The sequence below is a fragment of the Camponotus vicinus genome, unplaced genomic scaffold (genome assembly GCF_025532165.1).
Source record: "Camponotus vicinus isolate PSW18456_S1 unplaced genomic scaffold, iyCamVici1.0 SCAF_6, whole genome shotgun sequence".
NCBI classification, from domain to species: domain Eukaryota; kingdom Metazoa; phylum Arthropoda; class Insecta; order Hymenoptera; family Formicidae; genus Camponotus; species Camponotus vicinus.
In genome coordinates, this window is record NW_028141978.1 from 9,458,041 (window position 1) to 9,474,337 (window position 16,297).

A 16,297-nucleotide genomic window follows, 5' to 3' on the forward strand; every position below is an offset into this window, starting at 1 on the left:
TGTACCTAAAATATTTAGGTAAGATAATCGAAAAATGAATATTTTATAAAATATTTTACGGTTTATGTAAAATTAAGAAATGATTTCAAGCCTCATACCTCGGAAAGTACTTACCGAAAACTAACTTAATTATAGTGTTTTGGAAAGTTCTCGAGATGAGCTACAAGAATATGTAAAAGCATATAGGGTGTCCCATAAAAAGTTGGAGGTGACCTTCAGGTGACTCTTTAAGGTCAAACTAATAGCACCATCTTATGTCCCCCTTGAAACCATACAACTTTTGTCTGAAACATTTTATCGTATCTTTTAGACTTTACGAGATATTTCGATGTCTCAAGATAAAAAACTCACCCTGTATGCGGTGTATATGAGAAAAAAAACTTTATTTCGTTTCCTAGTTATCGTCAGATTCTTAGATAATCCCTACAAAAGCACGCGACGGTGTACATGTATAAAGGATGCGTATTCGTCAGTGTCAATGGCTGGGTAACATTTATCGCGCGTTTATCGCGTCGTCGATAAATTACCAAGAGCAGCCAGATATAAACGTTACGGTCCATTAACCGGAAACTCCGAGTAATGCCCGTCTCCGCGTAACGTTAATTTCAACGCGCGCGTGCTGTACGCGGAAATGGAAATGCAGTTTTATTACAAAGGTACAAAACCACTCGCGCCAGGGACAAGAAACGAATTCAGCGCTTCGCTTCGGGCACTCGCCCCTTTCTCACGACCGGCCGGTAAACGCGCATTTTTCTCGTCGTAAAATTAACTCTCTTTTTCGCTCTCCCTCTCTCTTCCCCTCCTTCCCTCCCATACCCCTGTCTCGATGAGAAAGGTTATTCATATCAGGGGGCGCGTACCCTTTTCTGCTGCAGATTACTTCAAAGCAAATATTCATCGCGCGTTCAAAGGAATTACAAGAATATAACTAAATCCGTCGAATTTTTGCGTCGTAGTTTAAAGCAAGATTGCTGTGATATGAGCGGAATAACGGGCGTGCATTGTACTAGAATCAAACAAAAAAACTTAATGCGTTATTGTTGCGCGCGTGAATCTCTCGCAATTCTGCGTAGCAATCAAAATTATAGTATTGGTTTTCTCCTGCGCGTGAAGATTGAAAATTTCATTTCGTGTGCCACTGAAATGTATCTACAAAAATTGCCAATTACTGCAAAATTATTTTTTTATCGCATTATTTTACAAATTATTTTATACGCATAGTTTTTTATATTTGACTCAATTTTTATTGCAAGCCGAAATTAAAGTTGTACTAATGAAGAACATTTCTTTGTACCTACGCTAAAAATAACTTTTTACTGAACGCTTTGGTATTCATTTGGAGAATTACGAGAACCCTCTCATGTTTTCAAAACCACAATGTCCTCGAAATGACGGTAAAATTTGACGCAAATCAAAATAACAGCGGCCAAATTGTCGGAAATGACACCTGTGGCCAAATGATTTTATTCGCTAAGAGAGTGCAAAACGTATTTACGTCCAGTCTACATCGGCTTAATGTCGCATTGATATTCAAAATAATAGCGGCTCGCATAAACACGATAGTTCTCGTACACGTAATGCGCTATCCATGTAAGCGTTTAGATTTACCGTTTCCACTGGCCAGTAACTAGCGAACATGGCTTTGCGTCGAGATATTATATCTCTACTGAGCAGACCAATCTGCCATATTGTATTTCACTGTCATTTGCTAAATATATGCAAAGTCCAACAACGGTCATAAATCTAGTATCGAATAATCACCCATTTGTGCAATCATCCATTTACATTCCTAAAGCTTAATTCATCTTCGATATTTTTAATCATTCAAACTCAGAAGCTATTATATACCTCGATATTTTCGTTAAGATTAATTTCAGATTTATCCCGGAAATTCATAAATGTAAGTCATCTTGAGTATTTTGAGTGAATTTAACGTCGACAGTAATTAAATTATTTTCCACATACATTTAACGTTCGACTGAAAAAGAGAAAAACGTGCTCCTTTAACAACTTAATTGGTCGTTTGCATCAAATGCAAAGTCTTGTAGTCCCCTCGTAATCTCAATGGTCTTTACGCCATTGTCCCATAACACCCATGCCATTAACAAGTTTCGAGCTTCTTAGTTGCCGTCCACGACCCTCTGAAGCGTCGTGGTCCCGCGCCACTTCAATCCACAAAGACGGTCCGCGGCTGTCTCGAAGCCGCCAATTAAGTTAGTTACCACATTCAAGAACTCGAAAGAAGTGATTTACCGTAACAAAGAACAAATAATTTATTATTAATAATTTATTAGCCTTCTGCTTCTACACGATATTCACAAAACCGAGAATATCTCAAATAAATTGGAAAATCGAGAGATAGAACGAATCTATGATTGATCGAACGACTCTCTTGTATGGTTTGAAGTTATTACCCGTTGTTATATGGAAAAAAACACAATATGGTAGCAAGAAAACAGAATCCTAAGATACCATTGATATCGTTTTATCAAATAATATACGACTGACAGAAATTCAATTCAATGAAACATCTCAAGTTGTCAGAATTTATAAATATTCAGCTGAAAGCTTATGGATTTAACATCGACATATACGCATAAGTGAAATGCACGAAGTAAATTAGTACACGTCACTAGCCTTCCATCTTTTCAATACCTTTGAGATGATATTTCGTTTGCTGCATAACCACCGTAACTCGTTGCTTCGCGAGTCTTTATACCATTGTTTCGCGCCGCTGACCATTGGCGAGTTTCGGACTTCCTCTGTCGTTGAAAGGAAAGTCAAAGACGGTCCCCGTGCGAGAAAGCCGCCAATTAAGTCAAAAGGGGGGAAAGTTCGCCTTAGCGAATTTCGAGCGCGCGCACCGCTGCGGTTCGTTTGCCGCCGTCAGAGTGCGACCGAGAAAATACACTTTGACCTGGATTGGCGTCAGGTAGACGCGTACTCGATGTCTCTTGTGTACTCGAAATCGAAGTTCGTGTCCGCGGTCGTCGGTCCGCCGTACTCGAGAGAGATTGTGTCCGTTCCTTCGTACGTGGGCGGAGGGAGATTTGCCTCGATAGGGCCAAACAAGTTGAACACTGCTGGACAACTTTCAAATAGGATAGTGAGCTTACCGCAGCACGAATGCGGTCGCACGCGCCGTTTCAAAGAGATTGAAGCGTGATCGCGCTTATACGATAAAGAATTATGTATTAATTATTATTACATGATGAAATAAAAGAATTACTAGTGTAACGTTGATTGATTAACCCTGATTATTTCTAGAATTATTTTATACAATTCTTAATATATATACATATATATATTTGCTTGGTGTGTTTTCAATATTTCAAATTAAAAAATTAATTATAAATATTTTATAATTACATAATTATGTTAATGAAATAAATGATATAAAAAATTATATTATATATAAAGTTATTCTGTATTATATATGATATTATTAATTATTAATTTTATATTAATTGGAAGAGAAAAAGTCAAATTTTTAATTGCATTGTTTACGTTGGAGAAACGAAGAAATATTTTACTAGCTTCAAATGAAAAACTGTCTTTGATATCCCTTTGAATCGATTGTTATATTATAAGAGATCATATTTCGTATCTTCGTTGTCATTATAAGGCGATCTGTTACCGACTCGCAGGAGCTTAGTGGCGAAATAAGCTCCATTGGTACAAACGTTGAGCTTCTTAGCTCTCAACTCGAGTAAGGGTGAAAGAGGACTAATTTGTCTATCCGCCCGCGCAGTTGGGGGAGAACTGGAAGGAAAGAGCCGCGGTTATGGGTCACGCTTGGGTGTGCAATACATCCGGAAAACCGCCCGCCCACATACCACGGGAAACACGAACAATGCTCCAGTACGTTGTTTCCACGATCATCATAATCCACCCTTCAGCGTTGTTTTCGCACGGGTTCACGCCAGATTCCGAGCGACCGAGGTGGATTAAGGATTTTCCGCCTGCCTCCCGACTACCGCTCGTCGTTGGTGACGGAAAAAAAAGAAATGACCCAATTCGTGGGTTTTTCTGGTTTTACAGGCCTGGCTTTTGCAGCTCGTTGCACAGCAGGGAGGACAGTAACGATGGCATAGTCGTGCAACGAATAGTCTTGGTAGTATGGCTCGGTGTAAAATTCGCGTAAAATAATTTGCAAAAATTTTTACACGGTACGCTGCGCTTCATTTTCTCATATAGTACGTACGTGTTTTTTATTTTATATTAATAAACACATTACTTTTTCTAATTTCAAAATGTTATTACAACAAATATACACAAAAAGTATTCAGATAAATAAGACTCGATAAGATAAGACTCATTTAAATTTATAATTTTTTTAAATAATTTGATAAATTTTAAATTATATACACAACTATACATATATACTATTATTAATAGTTAGATTGAGTTTGTCAATTTTTTTATTATAAATATCTAGCGCATTCATAAAATAAAATATCTTTTAATTTTATAAACAATTCCATTTTTGCACTCCAATCGCAAATTATAGAGCATCTAATTAGATCCATATTATAATATTTAAAATATTAAAATAAACAAATATATTAAGAATAGCAAAATTTTGAAAATATTTAGAAAACGTTTAAATTAAGAAAAATATTTAAATTAGTATCAAAGAATATATTTTAATGTCTCTTATAGAATGACTATATATGTATAATCTCAAAAATAGTTGCTGGCAAAAATAATTTTTAATAAAATAACTTACCGCGCGATGCGCCGAGGATGCACGACTGCGGCAGCAAAAAGCAGGTCAGCACCAATGGCCAATTCATCTTCGAATCTGTAACAAAAAAAAATATCAAAGTTATTAAACAATGTAATATTGTACATGCCATTTAAGGACATTATTTGTTGCAAACAGCCGAAAGACTCAATCGATCGACCTAAAATATAATCTCGAAATATATATCTGACTATGTGTCTGTGGTGGGAAGTCTATTCGCGAGTAAATCATTATTTTTTCCGTCTTAATAAAGCACGGTGAATGTCTCCGAATACTGCTAAAATAGCCTGTGTAAACAAGTGCCAGGGCAATATCGATTTTTTTTTCGTGCTACTTCGACTTATCCTTCCTCCCTTACAAGAAACCGTGAGAAAACATACATCAAATTAATGCGTGCTATACTCGTTTCCAAACAACGGCTCAACGCAATTAGAGGAGGGAACAGCCCTTCTCTATAATATTGATACGAAAGAACGTTCCCTTAATCCTTCTTTCGGTCAGTTATAATACGGTACCGATGGATGTGCCCGCGGCTACGTCACGAAGGGAGATGGATCGTTCTTGGCACGATAGAAATTCAAGGATCGATACGCTGGCGGGTAATTCATGTATCGGACCCGAGAATAAGTAGCCTATTGACCTCTCGGGCACGTTCTGAAATTAGACTGGCGATCAAACATATCAGACATTCTCGTGTTAAAACATTGTCTCTAATGCATCTCGACTTCAATTACCCTGTGCTTGATTGACAAAGTAATCTCGATATAAATATATATAATATTACGTGACAATCCGATCTTTTTCGTAATTTTCGATCTTTATAACTTGTATGATCTTTGTACTCGTGTAAAAACGAATCGCGTAAATATTCAAAATCCGTTGGCGCCAATAAAAATACACCGAGTGGCTAAGAGAGGAAAGACCCTTTATTCGCGAGTGAGCATCGACATTCTCCAGCGGGGTGGAGAGAAATTTGACGCAATCTTATGAGACGAAGCCTGCATTCCGCGCAAATTTTCGGAAGCCACATATTACGCGGACGAGAAATTTCGTCCTTGTGCTCGAAGCGACCCTCTTATTCCTGCTTCCAACTATTCCAAAAGAGCGAGCTAATATCCGATCATCGGATTTTTATTTTTCTCTATCGATCTGGCGGAGCGACATTAGCTGTTTCACGGATTCTTGACCTTTCGAGCAGAATCAACCGGTCGAATTCGCGGTATTCAGGCACTGTCTATACGAATAAAAAGGAAGATACACGACGGCTGAAAACGAGGAAGACGTAAAACAATGGGAGCAAGATAAAGGGCGCGAAAGAACAAGTTGCTACCCCCGCTTGGCGCGTCCATGATAAGACGTATAGATATAATGCAACGTAAAAGGGGATACGAGTATGTGTATATGTGTTTCGCGCGCACGATGAAATATGCATGTAAACGTGCGAAAACGTATATACATCTTGTCACGAGATAAAGGTACGAGATATAAGCCACGACGCTCTCCGTGTAAACGCGTCTGACGTAAATTACCACCGTCACGTTAAATAAATTTGCGTTTTCACCGAGTATTTTCATCTTCTTGATATAGATGCGCTTACTCGTAATTCTTTTGCGTCAATCCGGACAAACGGGCTTACCGTCTTGCAATAACCGTCACAATTGATACAGGCGACATGCTGCAATAATTTTCCCTGAATACGAATATCATAGCAGTCAGTGCATTGAGCGCAGACAACAATCGTGTACTTGAGCGCTAGCAAATTGAATCCGATTCGCTGAATATCTCAGATATACCGATCGCATTCAATTGATACTGAACTATTGTTTCAATCTGCTGAACATGTCCAGTGTAAACATGAAATGAGATTTGGCCATCTGTATTTGGGTATATTATGGATGTAAGTTAACAATCTTAATGTGAATGATAAATATTAAAAACATATAAAAGATCTTCCATAAGAACGCTTCGTTTTGTGACTGAATCGTTTCTTGTTTTAATATACATAGATAAAAGATGACACGTATTATACATAATGGAAACAGATATATAACATACATAACAGAAACACAAGTTTTATAGGAATCTTGAAAATTTATAAAATAAACAAAAATGCATGTAATTACATATATTAAAGCCGATACGAAATGTGCTATAAAATATTTACAATGTGCATTTCATAGTATTTAAAAACAAATAACGTTGTAAACAAATAATGTTTACATTTAATTTTATCAATGTATGTATTTTCGAGATCTCAAAAATAAATTGGCTTTCATTACTAAACAAATTTTTCGATAATGGTATGCGAATGAAAATGCTCATTGCACAAAGTTATATATCATACCATTAATATGTTTTTATACGTGTAACCTCTGATACTGGCATGCTAATATGAAAAGTTTATTTTTCTACATTAAAAATTTATTATTATAGGAAATATTCATAATTATGTTAGGTCTTTTTCTCAAAATGCCATTAATTTATTTTAAATTTATTTTAAATTCTCCTTTTTTTCTATTTGCTCGGTTTAGAAAGCGAGTAGCTAGTTTCGTCGAATAGCTATTTGTAATATCAGATTAATTATAATATTAATTCAACGATGATATTTCCTATGATCAGTTACTATATTTTCGTTTTACCTTAAACATAGGTGGGAGTACGTTTTCTCATTTATATTTATCCGTACAGTGGATAAATAAAATTGCGACGTGAAGCTTCTCAAATGAAATCCTAGCAGAGACGTAATCGGTATCAACATCGAGAAACACGTAAATATAAAGTCCCGTCACGGCATCTATCTTTCTCCTTCCTCTCTTTCTCTCGTCGGAGATCGACGGTCTATTCTTTTCTCGCCAGCACTCCGGCCTCTCACGAACACAGAAGACAACTAATATCCTCGCGGGCGCGCGCCGGAGCTTCTATTTTTCTTTATTAGCCCGTCACTGAGCAACAATGCCGTGCTCAGCGCGCGCCACCCCGGTGTCACTTGGTCTGGCTTTTCGCAAACTCGCGCAAGCCAGGCCTACGAACCGAGACGCGGATGCGAGCGAGCCACATCTGCGAATTCCCGCAGAATATCACTGTCGCCCGCGCGAACAAAGGGACACGGGAAATAACGGTAGGGTCGGTACGAGGAATGGCTCGTACAGGGTGGATACGATGAAGAAGAAGCAAAAAGGAGCAGAGAGGAGGAAAGAGAAGAAGAGAAGGAGCAGCGAGGAAGAGAGGGTGGAGGAGAAAGAGGGAGAAGAGAGGGTGCATCGCCTCGAGCTTCTCTTCGAGTCGGTCTCTTACGTTTTCCCCCCGGTGTCCTTACTTCTTGCAGCCGCATCGTTGCTCTCAGCGACCCTCCTCGATCCTCGCTTCTCTCGGAGCTATCCTGCAGCTCCTCTAAATAGCCATGTGACGCTACGGGCCACCATATTACATTCCATGTACACAACGATACCGAACGACAGCACGCGTATCAGTGTGATGATACACATATATGCGCATGCGAATGTTGAGAAGCGCTGAGAAACCCAAGGACGCGAATCCCTGATCCTGATGGCGAGGAGGGAGGATGCGCAAGGAAACGACCCTATCGTTGTGGGTCGTTTTACGCGTTTGCGTGCGCGTACTTAGGTCCTCCCGCAACTTTTTCAGGCTCCAACTTTAAACCTTCTTTCCGCCGCTGCTTCCGTCACTACGAGCGGATCGTTGAGTTTTACGCGATGCATTCCGTGCGCGATCATGATCGCCAGTCACATTGGTTGTTCTCTATCCTCGCGACCCGCACATGTGAAAAAATTGCAGAATGTCGCCTGTGACGCAAAGCCGATAGAAGTTTGAGAGAAAAGTCGGAAATTTACGACAGAAATGATATCATATTTTAAGTATCTTTTTTCTTTCACAGTCAATCATTATTTCGCTTAAATAATAGCACGATCATAATTTTGCTATAATAACAGTGGAGCTGTGTATTAACGTTAGGGGATTTAAAAGAGGGAAGCATCTGATAATAAATTCAAGGGATGTTCGATTATTGATGCCCTACATTCAATTTATTCGAGACTATTACGCAAACTATGTCATTATTTATTCATTGTTCAATATTAACTTACTTGCTATGAAATTACTAATTGCATTAATAATATATTCTTTCATTACACGTTGAAAGAACAATTGCGCGCATAATATTTGAATACGTTAGTTGAGTTTGCCTTGATTAATAATCCAATATCTAATCATACGAAATATCACAGAGAGAGACTAGCTTCTTAAAAGAGATTTAAATTTCAAAATAATATTTCTAGGCGCTCAAAAATAAGTTGCTGCATAAATTTGACATTTACATTTTATTTGACATTTATATTTTATATTACTTATAGAAAGATAAAAAATTTTAAAATGTTACTGCGTAAAATTAATCGTAGGAAACTAATACAATTTAAAGTTATTTCCACATCCCAACTATTTCCAGATTTTGTTGAATAAATTTGCGTAATTAGTTTTTCATTGGATATAAATGTGGAACAATGTCTATATGTAATTACTGCAATTAAACATATTCGTTCCCGAGAAATTATTTGAAATCACAGTTAATATAAAGAGAATATTTTGTATGAGATGACATAATATAATTTTATATAAAAGCTTATTTAGATGGAACAATTGTTAATGCGATATTGTTGCGATATCCGATATCGTTTCGAGGTATCATCTTTCACACGGACGTTACTGTCACTTACAATATGATATTGTAAAAGCAATTTAATGTAACCAATTGCTGTCGTTGTGTTTCAATTTTGTAAAATGATTATAAAAAAGGGAGTTCTAGAAATATCAAATTTTATTGTCACATTGTTTATTGGACATACAAACGAAAAGAGTCGGTACGATTCAGCGATTTAGATTGCATGTCATATATTTGAATCATGAATAAATTTAATTTTTTTCGACTTTTCTATAAAAAAAATAAGCACTTTGTAACTTAAATCCATGTCCGCATTGCTACATTTTATTTAAAGTAGAATTTCATAAAAATGTATATGATGTTTACTTTATGTACAGAATAAAACACAAATGAAAATATCACGAAAAACTATATTCTAAAACTTATATTAAAACTTATAGACTCGAACTAATTAATTCCCCTTTTGAAAGACTCTATTCCCCTTTTTTTGCTTCCGTTCTTATTGTTACACTCAATTTCAAAACGCTCATTAACGCTCGTTCTGTTCGTATCCAATCTACGTTAAGATGAACCGGTTAATATCCGACGCATTATCTCGAGATTCCACAATCCGCCGGACAATATTAAGCGTTCGATTACATCGTTACACTCGCCGCCCCCGCAATTGTAAACAAATAATTCGATCATGCTGATATGTACATATGCGAGCACTTGTGCTCCAGGCCCCTTCTAGCGCACAATACTCATCATATCCATCGTGACTCGTAATCGAATAAAGTGCAACTGTTTACGGGCAATTCTCGTACAACGTTTAACCGATAATTCGAGCTAATACCGCATTAACAAATAATACGATGCGAGAGAGAGAGCGAGAGAGAGAGAGAGAGGGGGGAGGGGGAGAGAGAGAGAGAGAGAGAGAGAGAGAGAGAGAGAGAGAGAGAGAGAGAGAGAGAGAGAGAGAGAGAGAGAGAGAGAGAGAGGAAAAGAGGATGAGACAGAGGGAGAAAGATACAAGTGAACCATGGATGAGGGAGTGAGTTTAATTTGCAGATAATTATCTTGCTAGCTGCTGAGCTTTATTCGAAGCGAATCCTCACTACACGTCCCATCGATGAAAAATTATATCGAAATATCGCCAAGTGTACGCATACGCGCTTTATTTATAAAGAAATTATATAAGGAATCTATTTCATTTTTTTTTAAATATAAAATTTGACGCGAAACTCTGGACAAAATTCTCATTTTGTTCGCGCAAAATTTTCACGAAATTCTCGCTGCTCTGAAATACGAAGCTGATTATGTATTGAAATTATACGCCCGTCGAAATTAATAACTTTCTACTCAGCGTTTATGCGATCGGTGATTCGATGCTTCGTGCAGAGCCGGATTTCATTAACGATCGAAAAACAGCGCGATGTATGGCTCATTTCGAGCGTGCATTAATTTTAACGATGCTGTACCGTAATGATTTGACGTCACGATTTGGACCGTATCGTTTTATTGTAGGTACTACGCATCCGCGGAAATTTGTATCGTGTGGCGAAATATTGCGTGAGAAATTTCGCGATGCATATGTTGTAAATAGCAAATTAAAGTTTGCAACTAATATAATTGTACTAATATAAAATCTATTAAAAAAATAGTACGTACTAGATACAATAATATATTATAATTTTTGTGTGTATGCGTTTAATTTCATTATTATTTTGTGATATTGTCCTATTTTGTTTGGATACCTTGCAAGTTTATTAAAAAAAATTAATTTTAATATATATTTCTAATTTATGCAAATTTTTCTTAATTATTCTTTTTTTTTTGCTTCCTCTCCTTTTAAATGTATTGGTACTTGATGTTACTTGAAATTCTTTTCATCCTGAAATATCACCATTGACACAAGCACATAATACCTTATCGCACGCTCATCCAACGAATACACAGATGGAAGTGATTCGGAAGCAAGTGTGCGTTACGCTACTATCGATATCATACTCCGACGTACATGCAGAATGTACAGATTGAAATCCGCCCATCGATCGAGACAGCGAATTCCATGATACGAGTCCGATGGCACGTACGAAAAGACAGGGACGGCGCCGCGAACAGAAATACCAGAGTGCCATGGGAATCCTGCATTTTTCTCGTTCGATATAGAGTATAGCGACAGAAAAGAGAGAGAGAGAGAATGAGAAGGAGAGACCGGATATTCAATTAATCTTCACCGGAAATCGATTTTAAGCGACACGCGGTACGCGCGCCCGCTCTTATATTCCTCGAAGTATATTTCTCTCTCGTGTAATACCAGGGGAGAGGAAGAGGATCGTGTAGACCAGTAGATGGAACGATGCTTCGGAAACTGTAACGTTCAATTAATTCCGCGGACACCAACGGAGATAAAACACTACGGAAATCGAGAACATGCGTATCTTCGTCCAATGTTTTTGCTTCACGTGGTTCAATGTGCTGGCGAGAAAAACATACACGTCGGGTGGAGATGTAAAATATTGAATGTATATACCGTAATGTCCGGTAATACCCGTTCCCACATGTGTGTGAACTTTTATCGAGGGGATACCACAAAAAAGAGAAAATAAGAGATACACTTCATATGAAAAAAGTTTGAGAAAAGTTACATATACCCTTCCCTTCTCTTCCTGCAACTTCAAATTTGCGACGAGATTTGGCGTCATAAGATCGGCACGATGATGACGTTAGACGAGCGAGGGATAAGAAAAGATGAGACGAGAAAGACGGGGCCAAGAAAAATGTTTCTGCCGCGCGGACGATTCGACGAAGATATATTTTTTTTCATTCTTTATTATCAGTTTGGAATATCGCGATCCTTGCTACTTCGATCGATCGATGTCGCTTCTTCGTTTTCCGTAAAAAAATATTAGCGCTTATTATTCGTGCTTTTCATCATATACGCATGTATTCATGCGTTACAATATAAAAATAGCCACAATAGAGGTGATCAGGGTAATTTCGTCGAGAGGCAATACAATATGAAACAGGTTGCACGTGAACGAACACGTTGATTGATAATCTATAACGCTTATTGTTCCCCGTACAACGGATACTAAATATCGGCTTTATAGAACGAACGTCGAACGAACTATGCCCGCTAGCTTTAATGAGATAACTTTGAGAAATAAAAGCGTGTGGTTTAATTCCGCGGGTATCGAAGATTGATTAGCGAATAACGATCGCGTGCTACAATAGCCTTTTTTGTCTCTGTTAAAGTCGAAAAACTGCAATTACTTTTATTTTTAATTCTTAATTATAATCAACTATAATTTTGTTATTATTAAGAATGATTTCATTAAATATACATGATTATTTTTGCGAAAAACTCAAGTTCTGATTTATGGAAAACATTTAAAGATTAAAGAATGCCTTTGTTAAAGAAACCACGAAAAAGTTTGCATATAATATGCGTTAATATGTACGATTTAAAGCTATTAATTAACGATTGTGCACTCATAATGATTTATTCCAATTCGTAACGAAACAAAAGTTTTCGTTAATATAAATAATTGCGTTTATACAATATAATATTGTGACAAATAATAATAATAAATAATAGTAATAACAAATAAAAGTATAGGAGTGTATAATTAAGTCCTACCATTCACTTCTCGACGTTTCCTACCGGCATCTCGTCGGGCAGCCGTCGTGGAAAGCGACTGAAGAGATTACGATAATATCTGAATCTTACGTCTCTTATTCTTCCAGCTTGCTTTAATCTCCACGGTTTAAACTCCACGGCTTTCGGTTAAAACACTCGATTTCAGAGCCTTAAATCCATGTAATCCGTAAGAGAACATTACTCGTCGATTAATTGCATTAAATGCTTAATATGATGTACTTCTCTCTCCAAAGTCCGTTAAATACTTTGGTACTTAGATGAATTGATGATCCGATAAGACTTTAAATAGCCACGCATATGCATCGCATTTGGACTGAATAGAATATCAGATTACATTAAGCTTCGTTCATTATCGATTAATTAATAACGGCGGCTTGATGTAATTATAATTTTCTTTTGTGTCGTGTGGTAAATTCGGTATTTGGTATTGTAATTCTTTCTCGCGGCTACTTTTAATATATATATAAGAATATATATAAAATATGTGACGTGTGTATGTGTGATATATTATATCAGAATAAAAAGAAAATAATGTCTGAATAAATAACTAATGAGAAAAAGATAATTGGAATAAAATTACAGAGAATATATTACAAACTCTACATGAGCTCGTAAAAAAGGAAAGTTTACACAGAAATTGTTTATATCATAATTTCTGTTAATAATAAGATAAATTCAGTATTTCACAGATTAATAGAGATTCCATATATTATAATAATTTTAACAAAAATGATCGCAAATGAAATTAATGCATTGTTTCAACCACATCCTCAAATTTAATCATCAAAACACTGAATTCTCTCGACTGCTATTATATCGTCACGCATATTATGACAAAAATCATTATGTGTTCAATTTGATACGAGTATATCGAGAAACTCCATAATAGATAAATTTTATTTGCTTGATTGATGCACACAATTCCAATCGCCAAAAAAAAAATATTAAATATTTCTCATAAATGCAATAACATAAAACGAATTGTTTATTATATTTAGAAAATTGAAATAAAATTATTTTGGATAACCAATAAAAACAAAAAAATAATGATAAAAAATACGTTATTTTATACAAATTGCTTGACTTTCTCTCTTCAGTATATTAAATAATTCCCATTTTTTACAAATTAGGGTAAGTTATACATACCTATACAATATACATATTTCTCTTTTAAATTTTTATAATTTTAATATTACATAATCTCAATTTCTCAATTAGATAATTAAAGACCGATAATTAGAAATAAAAATAAAAAAATTGTATAATTTATAAGATACAAATTATGTAGATTTTTTAATGATTAATTTAATTAACCCATTATCGGAAATCAATTATAATTTGAATATACATATATATATATATATATATATAATTTCAATCTACATATTTTCTATTTAATTACTCAGAACGCGATTTTAATTCATGAACTCTCGTTTAGTCGCGCATGAACGCGGAATGTCGCGGGTTATTTTTACGTGCTCCAAGTTTTCTACGTGGCCCGATTTGGAACTTTCGCGCGTTTTTTGTGCCTTTACTCGACATTGTGCTCGTGCGTGCGACATGCATTCGTGTAGCATGCTATGCACACGAAAAAAAAACAAATCAGAGCGATGTTAATACATGCCGAGAATTTACGAATTTTCCGTCGTGCAGAGAGCGTTTTCTCTTTCTCCACGTTTCATGGATAAAAATCGGTAACTCGAAAGATTGCCAGAAATGTTGTATGTAGAAGCGCGAGTGCTACACTACTGATACTCGCGTACATAGCTCGAGATAATGGCCTCGGCAATGATTTATTACTAACGTGGCCATTGTGTAATGCTGCGAATTACCGTTAACTCGTATAACCATCTGTCTCCATATAGCTCTTATATAGCGAGTGTATATTTAACAATAAAAATAAATCGTGAACATTAAGGTAAACTAATTTATTATAACTTGATTTTTACGTCCTTTGAGAATTAATGTAATAGCGTTAAATGATAAAAATAAATTAATGAAATGATCGATATGAAAAATCGAATGTTTAAACTACCTGCGACAAGAAAAGTAAACTGTTGATGAGCAGCTTTCTTGTATCTTGTCATTTCCTTCTCATTCTCTTGCACGCACGTATGCACCATTGTGCACTATAGATTCTACAGTTAACGGGTCAACAATACCGTGTTCTGACAAGCGCGACACACGGATGCAAAGATAAGGTTGACCGGCGGAGTGATTTATTATTGCCGTCGTTCTATTGCAATAAATCGATTCGCCATTGACGAATAATCGTAAGCACTTTGCCGGCGACGAACAAAGGGACAAGAGGCACCGCTGGAAAATCGTAATTGACTACCGGGGAACCTCATCGCCAGTCGGCATCGATATCAATTATCGCAAGGAAATTATCGCGCCGCGGATAATAGTTAATTTGCCGAAAGTGCGTATCGATCCGTTCGATTTATATTCGCGATACATGAGCGCACAATGAAGTAACGGATTGGAGAAACTTCCTTTATGCCTCGCGCTGCACGCGAAATTGGAGTATTATAGAGCCCAGTCTAGTGCATAATTATTCCTGCGCGGCACGTCATGATGCAGCAATTGAATAGCAATCGAATTGCGCAGGATTACATGACCTGCGTATTAAACGCATCGACAAAATAGAGAGCCGACGGCCGAAACTTTGCCAGCGTGACATTTATTCGGTTATAAAATACAGCCGCCTATATATAAGGCTTTTACGTAGCTCCATTTAGTTTAACATTCAAAGTAACAATATAAATATGTCACTGACATAATTCTTATTCCTATAAGACTTTATCCCATACATTTATTTATTCGCGAAACAAACACGTTTTTATTTGCCGTGAAATTGGAAAATTTGTATAACCAAACAGAGAAAAGTAAGTTTTGAATTACGAGTAAAGAGCATCGCGCGTGAGAAAGGAGTCAGCAATGCGCTTATATACAGGTATAATGTGGCGTGCTGTTAATCAAAGAATTAATCAATCGTATCACGAATTGATCAATGTCGAACGCGGTATATCCTCGTTGCAGACAGAAGGGCTCGTCTGATCGATGCGAACTAATTTGCCGTGTCTCCCGACGTGACAGACCCGAGAGTCTATCTCCAGTCTATCTCCAAGTAATACCGGGATTAAGGATGAACAACTTCGGAAACGGAGCGCAGAGGAAACTTCCTTCCGTCTCGCCTTTACATTTGTCACGTCGCGCGAATTCAAGA

General features: G+C 36.6%; 1 protein-coding gene across 2 annotated transcripts in view; it reads right to left on the reverse strand.

Annotated features, from left to right (window-relative positions):
- LOC145972727 (uncharacterized) overlaps positions 1-16,297 on the reverse strand; it is a 238,513-nt gene that overhangs the window by 104,597 nt on the left and 117,619 nt on the right. For both annotated transcript variants that reach the window (XM_083101588.1, XM_083101587.1), the window contains exon 6: positions 4,730-4,804. In XM_083101588.1, coding sequence (XP_082957714.1) covers positions 4,730-4,796 — 67 coding nt within the window. In that variant the 5' untranslated portion in view covers positions 4,797-4,804. The remainder of the gene's footprint in view (positions 1-4,729; positions 4,805-16,297) is intronic.